This window comes from Varanus komodoensis, unplaced genomic scaffold (genome assembly GCF_004798865.1).
Source record: "Varanus komodoensis strain SLA01 unplaced genomic scaffold, ASM479886v1 scaffold62, whole genome shotgun sequence".
Classification (NCBI taxonomy): Eukaryota; Metazoa; Chordata; class Lepidosauria; order Squamata; family Varanidae; genus Varanus; species Varanus komodoensis.
The window spans coordinates 3,679,008-3,690,247 of NW_025336248.1; the positions used below are offsets into that span (position 1 = coordinate 3,679,008).

The 11,240-nt window shown below is 39.0% G+C and overlaps 1 protein-coding gene across 1 annotated transcript in view; it reads right to left on the reverse strand.

Moving 5' to 3' along the window:
• LOC123033465 (vomeronasal type-2 receptor 26-like) overlaps positions 1–9,873 on the reverse strand; it is a 12,147-nt gene extending 2,274 nt beyond the window's left edge. Inside the window, exons 1-3 of the mRNA XM_044450070.1 lie at positions 9,772–9,873; positions 8,602–8,728; positions 12–703 (exon numbers count right to left, since the gene is read on the reverse strand). Coding sequence (XP_044306005.1) covers positions 12–703; positions 8,602–8,728; positions 9,772–9,873 — 921 coding nt within the window. The remainder of the gene's footprint in view (positions 1–11; positions 704–8,601; positions 8,729–9,771) is intronic.
• Between the last annotated feature and the right edge of the window lie 1,367 nt (positions 9,874–11,240).

Consider the following 11,240-nt stretch of genomic DNA (forward strand, 5'->3'; position numbering starts at 1 on the left):
CTGCAGAAGACCAGCATGCTGAAGGTGATGAACTTGGCCTCATTGAATGTGTCAGGCAACTTCCTGGCTAGGAAAGCCACAGTGAAGCTGACTATAGCCAGGGATCCCAAATAGCCCAAGACACAATAAAACATGGGAGTGGAGCCCTCATTGCATTCCAGAATGATTTTGTCATCCAGTGAATGCTTGTCCATGTCTGGAAATGGAGGCTTCGTGCCTAGCCAAAGTGCACAAATGGCTGCTTGAATGAAGGAACCAGTAAGGGCAATTGAATTGGCTAGTCCTTTTCTCATCCTGGAGCCTGGCTTGGTGGCCATGAAGGCCAGAAGCACAGTGATGGTTTTTGCCAAGATGCTGGAAAGGGCCACAGAGAAGATGAAGCCAAAAAGTATTTGTCGCAGGAGGCAGGTCACCTTTCCAGGCTGTCCAATGAAGAGCAAAGTGCAGAGGAAGCAAAGAAGGAGAGAGGTGAGGAGGATGTAGGTGATGCTTCGGTTGTTGGCTTTGACTATGGGGGTGTCCTTCTGCTCGAGAAAAGTGCAAAGTACCAAAACTGTGATGAAAGAGAACATTATAGCCAAGCTAGTCAGAATGATACCTAGAGCTTCTTGGTAGGAAAGGTAGCTTAGAATCTTGGGAACACATTGTGTTTGTTCCTTGTTGGGGTATTGATCGTCTAGGCATTTGATGCAAGCATCCATATCTGGAAAGAAGAATAGAAAGGTAAACTATTTAATGATGCTGATGAAATGGATCAATTAAGCTATGAGCCGATTACTTAGCCTTTGGCCAAATTGTTATTTCACTGTTTGAAACCTCATGTAGAATATGGGAATAATAATACTACATACTTTCCCAATGTATTTTAAAAGTTCTTGGCATGATGTGTCCCTGTTAAAATGGTCAGTGTTGGAACTCTTGCGTTACCCTCCTAGTACAAAAAAATTGCAATTAGATAGCACTTCAAGGCACATTATACCTCCCCACACCCATACCCAAAGTTGCAGAGAGGGGTCATTGAACCTAAGGACATCAAGGGATGATGAACACCAGCATTGCCTCTGTGTACCTTTTCCCTTTCTGGCAGGTAGAAGGCTGTTTGATACTTCCTGTATCTTCTTTAACATTGCAAATATTGCCTGGGCTCCCTCTCCCTCCCTCTCTTTCTCTTCCTTTGATTCTTTTAAAATACTGTTTTCCAACTCTTGGTCCACAGACCAGTGTGGTCCACAGGAATTTCCTGGCAGTTTGTGAAAGAGCTGCTGCCATGGGGTGCCATAACCAGGGTGGGGCTAGCTGTGTTCATGCTGCCGATTCCCCACCAGGAGGCTGGGGAGGGGAGAGGCAGCTCAGTGGGAGGGAAATGTCGAGGTGGGCTTGTGCAGGGAGTTATTTTATCAGCCAGTCCTTGCTTTTGTGTATGGGGGTATGCCGGGTTCATTCTATTGCAGTATTTAAAACTATGAATATCATTGTATTAGGTAACTGTGATTTTGTATTGACCTGCACTTGATATTGTATATGATTTTGTATTTGCTATGAGTGTAGTATTGCATTAATATTGATTTTGTATTTTACTATTGCAAAGTTTTTATCAAGTATTCTTGAAAAGGCCGGTTGACATCGTGGCAAAACGGCTGTGAAGAACGGGGGCTCCCAGTAATTTGTTCGACAGTGAGCTGTGAAAGGCTCATCCAAGCCCTGTCGGGGCAGGGAATAGAAGCCCGAGCATACTTCTGGGCAATTTGGGGCAGTGGATCCACATTTACTGGGAGAAACTCTGGATTTTCTCAATCAAACAATACAGGGGAGAGATCAGCTCCCTGCAAGCCATAGACAACCAGATATAGCATAGAATAACAGCTTGAAGTTGATCGGACCTGCTGGGTGAGCATTTCTACTTTTTCAATATTACCCATGAAAGAACTGAAGCAGATACTAATTGGGACAAAGAAGAAAGAAAAGCCCCCTTGACAGAGAGAGGAATTCCCCCCCCCCGCCAGAGTTTAAGCAGTGACTAATCTAGGGGAGAGAAACTGAGATTTGGAAAATATGAGGCTGGAAAGAAAGATTTCTTTTTCCCAAGGGCGAGGAATCAGAATAAAAAACTATTGTGGCTTAAGTGATAGAAAAACTGTTACTTATCTGTGATGAGCAGACATTTTCTCTTTACCCTTCTTTGTGACATCACATAAAGACAAAATAACTCTTTGCTGCCATCCTGTGGCTATTGGATTTATAACAAGTCTCCTTCCTCTTTTTTGTTTTTGTTTATGGAGATCCCCCCCTCCTTCTCTTTCTTTCTTTTTGTTGCTGCCTTGCAGTTACTGGCAAAAAACTAGCATCACTATGAAAAAAATGCACTCTTCATCCTCTTCGGCACCTACTTCAGCTGCTCAGAATCCAACTCACCAGTCCAAAGCCGCAGATGCCAAAAAATATCAAAAAGATCTACAAATGACTCTTTTGGTGATACAAACATCTTTAACAGCTATGCAAGCATGCCAAGAGGCTATGCAAAATTCTATATCAAAATTAAGCTTAGAACAGAGGGATATATTAGCAGGACAGAGGAACATGTCAGCTGAGCAGAAAAACTTTGCAAATGAACAAAGAGAACATCTTGTCAAACTGGATAGCTCTGTTAAGGATGTATCGACTCAACTGGCAGATGTTTGACTTAAAACTGAACAGAATACACAAAAAATACAACAAGCACATGAAAAAATTGAAACAGTAGACAAAGAAACACAATTAATAAAGCAAACAAACAAGTCATTATGGGATTCACTTGCTATATTAGAGATGGAGAAGGCATATAACTATCTGAGATTCCAGAATATACCCACAGGAAAGCATGAGGATTTATGGGAATTAATTACTACCATGTTGGCAGAGACGTTAGACCTGGAAAATGAAGAGGTGGACGCAGGCATTGACCTTGTTTATAGAGTAAATTCGAGTTATGCTAGGAAACATAAACTTCTGAGAGAAGTCCATGTTAAATTTGCAAAAAGGTCTATAAGAGACAATGTTTTGAGGGGTGTACATGATAAACCTTTAAAAGCGGATGATCATCATGAGGTGACAGTTTTGAAACAAATACCATGTAGGATTAAAGAAGGATGAAAGAAATACTTATTCCTTACTACAGAGCTGACTAAGAAAGAGATCATGTTTAGGTGGCTAATGCCAGAAGGAATATTTTTTACCTGGAACTCTACAAGATACAAGCTGGACTTGATCTTCAAGACACAAGAGTTTTATGAAAAATTTAGAAGTACATTTGAAGAGGAAGAATCGGGTGCCCCAAAAGAAGGAGGGAAAGGCACAGAACCAATGGAACTAACAACATACCACTCTGGAGAAGGAGAAATAGTGAATACAGATTTACAACAAGAGGGACAGACACTGGAACTAAAGGAAAAGAAAAAAGGTAGAAGTGTAAAGGCGAAGCATAAGTAGATAAATATATACTTTTTAAATATGGCCCTCAAAAGGGAAGGAAAAATTGAACTGCTCTCTTTAAACATAAATGGACTAAACGGACCCGCTAAGAGGAGAAGGATTCTTTCTCAACTTCAAAAACAAAAATTAGATATAATTTGCTTACAAGAAACACATATTACGAAACAACATAATAAGCTTTTGGAATGTCTAAAGCTTGGAAAGCTATTCATATCTTCCACTTCCCAAAAGAAAAGAGGTTTAGCATTATATATAAAGGAAAAATTAGACCCTAAATATATATTAGTTGATGAGGATGGTAGCATCTTGATGGCTGAAATCACAATGAAACTTAAAAAGGTGCTTTTAGTGGTGATCTATGCCCCAGACAATCATCAGGAAATGTTCTACCAAAAATTACATGCTCTACTCTTACAATTGGACTACCAGATCGTGTGTGTAATGGGATACTTTAATGCAATTGTGGACAAGAAAATGGACCATAAGAGTGAGATTAAGGGCAGAAAGGGCGGGAGGATACTTCCAAAGTCTTGTTCTAATATGATTGAAGGATTCAGATTGATAGATGTTTAGAGACATAAAAACCCAACCTCTGCTAAATATACTTTCTATTTGAATAGACATAGGTCGTGGTCTAGAATTGATATGGTTTGGATAACCCCAGACTTAGGACCAGATTTGCTAGAAGCTGAAATAGAGACAAATGTCTGGGCAGATCACAATCCTGTAACTTTATCACTGAAAGGGACAGTAAAAATGCCCAGATGAAGGTTAAACAAAGTCTTATTAAAGGATAAAAAATTCACAGAAGAAATAAATAGGGAAATGCAAATATTTTTTCAAATAAATAAAACTGAAGAAACCTCTTAGCAAAATGTCTGGGATACAGCCAATGCCTATGTCAGGGGGCTGATAATAACATACTCAGCAAAAATAAACAAAAGGAAAAAACAAGAACAAGCTAAAATAGTAGAGGAATTGACGAAATGTGAACAAGAATTATAGGAAGATCCATCCTAAAATAAAAAAAAAACCTTAAGGTACAAATGAATATTCTAAAACATGAACTGAACCTCCTGGACACAAATGAATTCACTAAGCAAATGAAATTGACCAAACAGAACTTCTTTGTAAATGCTAATAAACCAGGGAGATAGTTAGCCTATAAAGTAGAGAGAGAGAGAGAGAGAGAGAGAAAAGAGACTGGTAAGTAAATTGAAGGATGGAGAAGGATGACTGCAAGTATAAAGTACACATATCAAGAAAATAGCAGAAGATTTCTTTGCAAAGCTATACCAGAATGATGAGATTTCAAACTGAGAAAGTAAAAGAATATATCCAAAAGGGAGATCTGCCAAAGTTACTGGAGAAATACCAAAAAGTATTGAATCAAGAAGTAACCTGGCACCGTCGTTATTTGTTTTTTGGCGCCAGGTGAAGACCTTTTTATTCAAGCAGTATTTTAAATGTTAATATTATTGAATTTTATCTGTCCAGGGCGGCTTGTTTTATATTGTATGTTTTATATCGTATATTTGTATTTTAATGTATATATTTTAAAATGTTATTTTAATTTATTGTTGTAAGCTGCCCCGCGGCTTCGGCGAATGGGGCGGCATAAAAATGTTTTAATAATAAATAAATAAATAAATAAATAAATAAAGTAATAGAAGCAATTAAGCGACAAAAGAACGACAAAACTCCTGGCAAGGATGGGCTACCAGCAGAGTTTTATAAATCCTTTGAAGGAATTTTTGCTACACTTCTTAAGGATATATGTAATGCAGCATTGTTAAATGCTAAAATACCAAATACTTGGACAGAGGCAAATATCACATTAATACCGAAAGAAGACACAGACTTGACGCAGATTCAAAATCATAGACCTATATCACTATTAAATGTGGATTACAAATTTTTGCCTCCATAATGGCAGAAAGATTGAAGAAGTATCTAACAGACTTTATTCACTAAGATTGAAATGGTTTTTTACCTAAAAGACAAATGAGGAATAACTTGAGAACTCACCTGGACATCTTAGAGTATTATGAGATACATACGGAAAAACCAATGGCACTATTATTCATGGACACACAGAAGGCTTTTGACAATGTTAACTGGCAATTTATGAAGCAACAGCTAGTTCAAATGGAGTTTGCTGAAAAGTTTATTAATGCAATATCAAGCATTTATCAAAAGCAGTCTGCTAGGATTATAATCCATGGAGAATTTACAAATATTATAGATATACAAAAGGGTACAAGACAAGGATGCCCGCTTTCATCTCTGTTGTTTATATTGATCTTAGAAGTGTTAAACAGAAACATCAGGGACAATATCGACATTAAAGGTACTAGAATCAGAGATGAAAGCTATAAACTGCAAGCATTTGCAGATGATCTAGTTTTCATAATGGAGGAACCCTTAGTAACAATGCCTAAAAAGGATTGAAGAATATGGCGAGGTTGTTGTTGTTGTTAGTCGCGAAGTTGTGTCTGACCCATCGCGACCCTATGGACAACACTCCTCCAGGCCTTCCTGTCCTCCACCATCCCCCAGAGTCCACCTAAGCTCACACTGACTGCTTCAGTGACTCCATCTAGCCACCTCATCCCCTGCTGTCCCCTTCTTCTTTTGCCATCTATTGTGACCAGCATTAGGCTCTTCTCCAGGGAGTCCTTCCTTCTCATTAGGTGGCCAAAGTATTTGAGTTTCATCTTCAGGATCTGGCCTTCTAAAGAGCAGTCAGGGTTGATCTCCTCTAGGACTGACCGGTTAAATCACCTTGCGGTCCAAGAGACTCTCAGGAGTCTCCTCCAGCACCACAATTCAAAGGCCTCAATCTTTTTGTATTCAGCCTTCCTTATGGTCCAGCTTTCACAGCCATACATTGCAACTGGGAAAACCATAGCCTTGACTATACGCACTTTTGTTGGCAGGGTGATGTCTCTGCTTTTTAGTATGCTGTCTAGATTTGCCACAGCTTTCCTCCCGAATGGCGAGGTTACTGGGATGAAAATAAATAGAGAAAAGACGAAATTGTTAGTAAAAAATCTCACACAGGAGCAGAGAAAAACTCTGGTGGAACAAGTAGACTTTCAGATTGTTAAAAAGGTTAAATATTTGGGAATATATCTTACAGCTAAGTGTACCACTCTGAAAGAAGACAATTATGACAATCTATTTAAGGATATTAAAAGAGATTTGGAAAAATGGGCTAATTTGCAATTATCCTTGCTGGGAAGAATAGCACTAGTTAAAATGAATATATTACCAAAGGTTTTGTTTCTATTCCAAATGATTCCCAGAAAAATTGATAGAATTTTTTTTGACGTTTTAAATTTTCAAATCTCAAGATTTATATGGAGAAAGAAGAAACCAAGGATTAAACTAAAAATACTTCAGGAGGCGAAAGTGAATGGGGGCTTTGGTCTCCCTAATTGGATGCTGTACTATCAAGCTTCTGTTTTACCGCAGCTAAAAGAATGGATAACTTTAAGAAATAAGAGAATCTTGTATCTTGAAGGGCATGATTTGCAAATGGGTTGGCATGCTTCTATGTGGTATGAAAAGGCTAAGTTACATGGCTCTTTTTAAAGTCACTATATTAGGAGATCTTTAATGTCGGTGTGGGAAAAGTTAAAGACAAAATTGTATAATAAATGACCAAGATGGCTTTCACCTATGGAAGCTCTTGTATATCCAAATGCATTGATTGTTGAAGGGTTCATAAGATATGATGACATTTTGGATAATGATGGAGGACTGAAATTGAATTTAGAAACACAAGAGCAAGGATCTAATATTTCTTGGTGGCATAAGGTGCAAATACAATCGAGATATGCTAAACACTATAAAATGTGGGGCTTTTATAAAGATTTAACAGCATTTGATCAGGTGATGCTTACATCAGATGAGAAAATGATTAAAAGACTATAATTTCTTACTCGATAGAAGAATGGAAGATGAACAGGTTAAGGAAACTATGATAACATGGGCACAAAACTTTGGATATAATATTGAATTAGAAAAATGGCGAAAGCTGTGGGAGAGAAATACTAAGGTAACATTAGTGACTTCATATAAAGAAAACCTGTATAAAATGTTTTATAGATGGTATCTGTCACCAAATAGATTAGCCAAGATGTTTCCAAATATGTCAAATGGATGTTGGAAATGAAAACATAAATTGGGTACTTCCTATCATATGTGGTGGACTTGTGATAATGCGAAAAAGTATTGGATTAAAATACATAAATGGCTTGAGAAAATGCTACAAAAAGCCCTAGCTTTTAAACCTGAAGTCTTCTTATTAGGCATTATACCTGTTGATATTAATAAGCAAGAAATGCATTTGATTTTACATGTAATTACTGCGGCGAGGATTGCATTTGATCAACACTGGAAAAGTGAAGAACCACCCACTGATGAACAGATCCTAAAAAAGATCTTGGACTGTGCAGAAATGGATAGATTGACTTTGTCATTGCAGGAGAAATAAGATAATGATTTCTATCAATCTCGGGACTCTTTTTATCATTGGCTAGAGAAATGGGATTTCATATAGATTTAAATATGTTTCTAAGTGATCACAAATGGAAAAAAAATGTGGGGGCTCACCCGAAAGTTCTGATGTTTCTGATGATTGGTCTTGTTTTTAGTTTTTCTTTGTTGTAGGGTTATTTTGAATAAAACTTATTAAAAAAAGTATTCTTGAAAAGAAGCAACAATAGATTACACAGTAGCCTTATTTGAATTACATATTGCTCTCTAAAAATTTCAGTAGTATTTGAATACAATTAATTTCAATATTTTATTCTTTTATTAGCATTTTTTTACTCCTTAATTCCTGGTTATTTTAGAAAATGTTCATTTTTTGGTACTATATTTAAAAACTAATACACAAAATACTATATTATGTATATAATGATTTTTATTTTTGCCTTAGTTCTCCCCAAAACAATTTTCCTATTTTTGCCAGTCCCCAACTGAAAAAGGTTGAAAACCACTGTTTTAAAAGAAATCTTTGTTGAAGAGCACATTCATTAATGTTGATGAAGTGCCTGTTCTCCTGATAAATATGTCATGAATAAGTCACATAAAGGAGATGTGTCTGTACACTGGAACACACACCCTTCAGGTGAGAGATCATGCCTTCTGGACATGGAGCACAGTCATAGCAGCAAAATTTCTCTTGTTCCTTCTTTCTCCTGCTGTAGCCTGGATAGCAGTAGTCATTGCACATGGAAGTGGGCATCACCTGCAGAAAAACATGCAGATGACAAGGCTAAGTGATAGATGTCATGCACACAGCTCTTCACCAAGCACTGAAGAGGAGGTCACATCACTGAACCTAGTCCCAAAACAATTGGTCCCACTAGGAAACCATGAGGTTGAAATCTTTGTCAGCTAGGCATCTTATGATCTAGGACAGCTTCTTGTACAGGCCATCCCCATGATATTGTGCTTTTGGTGGAAAGACAGACATTGGTGGTAGGAAGAACCTCAGTCATCAAGTTAGGAAGTAGGAAGCCTCCAAATGCAGAAGGGTGGGCTAACCACTTTGAGCTTGCTCTTCAAGAAATCAGTTAATGAACTTATGAGAAATGTTGTGGACTGCCAGCAGCCTTGGAAGTAACTTACATGTAGTGCTGCCATGAGAGCAGGAATTTGGGTCAGGTTTGGAAGGCTCCACTCTCCAGATCCCATGTTATGGCTTTCCACTTCAACAGAGTTGCCTTACCAGTTCCTGGGCCCAAGAGGTGGCCTTCCCAAAAGCACTCTAGGCACCATGCATCTGTTCTAAGTGAGGTTTAAGAATGAAGTGCAATGTTTTCTTGACATTAACTGGGAGACCTGATGGCTTTTGGTGTCCAAGCACTGAGGAGAGAGCAATGCCAGCTGCCCCATAAGGGGCTCAGGAGGAGAAAAGAAGGGTTGGCAGGGGAAAGGAGGGAGACTGAGGCTGTGCAGTTGCATGGACTTCAGGCAGGTGCCCCAACCTCCTTCCCTCCCCCTCCCTGACCCTAAATCTAGAAGGCAGAGGATGAGTGTTTTCTAGCTAAAACACAGGGAATGAGGCTAGCAGAGGCTGAGCTTGCTACCCGGTTGCACTGGATGCTTGAAGACATCTACATTTGTGGGTTTCTCAGCATTTGCCATGAGGGTGATAGGGCTGCACTCAGCAGTACCAAACACTATCACCAATCATATGGAAACACTAGGTCCCCAAATTGCTTGTAAGTGCCATATCAATCAGAAGGAATATGTTTCAATATTTAGGCATTTGCAGCTGAGACTCACCTGATTAAAGCTTGTATGCCACATGATTTTGTCAGCATCAATGGTTAACTCTTGTCCTGCAGGAGCCTGGGGGTCCAGGCTTCCAACTTTCACTCTAGCCATAGAGCCATTGGGGAACATCAGCCAGTTGGTAACATCAAACTCTGCAACCAATTCTCCATTTTCCTTAAAATGTACAGTGTCCCCAGCATTGTTATTGAATGAGATGCTGCTCAGAAAGTGATGGAGCTACGTTGAAAGGGAAAATTAGCAGAGGTTTTGGAATTACTGCAAGGAACTTCAAAGAAATGTTCCCACCAGTGTTTGCATCGGCACCTGAAGTATTACTTTGTTGGACCAATATAGAAGATATCTTTCTTGCTACATTTTCCCTCCCATTGGAGCCATGTTGGAGGCAGATTCTGAATAATCATTTTAAAAATCACCTTTGTCTAGATTGGATTCTCAATGAGAGATCCTGGAAAATGGACTTGGATGCAGATGACTCACGCAAAGAAAAGGCAGCCTTAAATCTGCAGTTCCATTTATTTTGATGGATGGATTAAAGGTATGATTAAATCTGGATCCAACTTATTAGAACTGGTACTACCAGTTCAAACATATGAACAGGAAGCTTTTTTCTGACATTGTTTTATGTAGAGGTCAATCACCCCTTTATGTCTGGACTATAAAGTTACAACCCTTTTTGTTAAAATGTGTTTAAATGTCCTTACCTGCCAAGGTTCCACATTTGGATTCACAGGACTGTCTCTTTCTGCCAGTCTCCTGTGTTTTGAGCTTGTCTCATAGATGGCATGCAAAGCGCATGCAACAGCATAGGCAGCATTGTAGATGTTATAACTGTGACCAGTCATCTTCATTTCAAAGAAAGTTCCAGGAAGGCTCTCCAGCTTCTCATCCCCTGAGCAGATCTCCCTGCCCTCCTCCCACCCATCAGAGAGTTTTAGTAAACAGATGAATGCTTGTTGCCAGAAGTCCTGGATAAAACCATCCTCTTTTGTCCACGAAGGTCTAACTGCCTGCATAAACATTTGTAATCCTAATGGCTGACTGGCGTGAACAGAGAAGGATATGGAACCATGGAAGGTTTGCATATCCCACATCTTTTGAAGAGCATGTGATGCAAAATCCCAATGGGAAGTAACAATCCACACTTTACTCAGTGGTGGCAAGTCCAAGAATGGTGCTAGAAACAGCAACATACTCAGCATCGGAAAGGAAGGAGGTTCTCCATATACAAAGACTACATTGGCTTTGCTTTCTATGACAGTATTGTAGCTTTTCCAGTGCCGCAACATCATTGCAATTACTTGTTCCACATAATCCCATTTTGGAATTCTCACTATGAAGGCATCGCAGATGAGATTCTGTGCAAGCATTGGTACCATTGTCTGCAGGAACCTTTGCCCTTTGTCATCATCCACAGCACAAAGCCCAATCCAAGTCCATCTGAAATGCCCAAGGAGCCG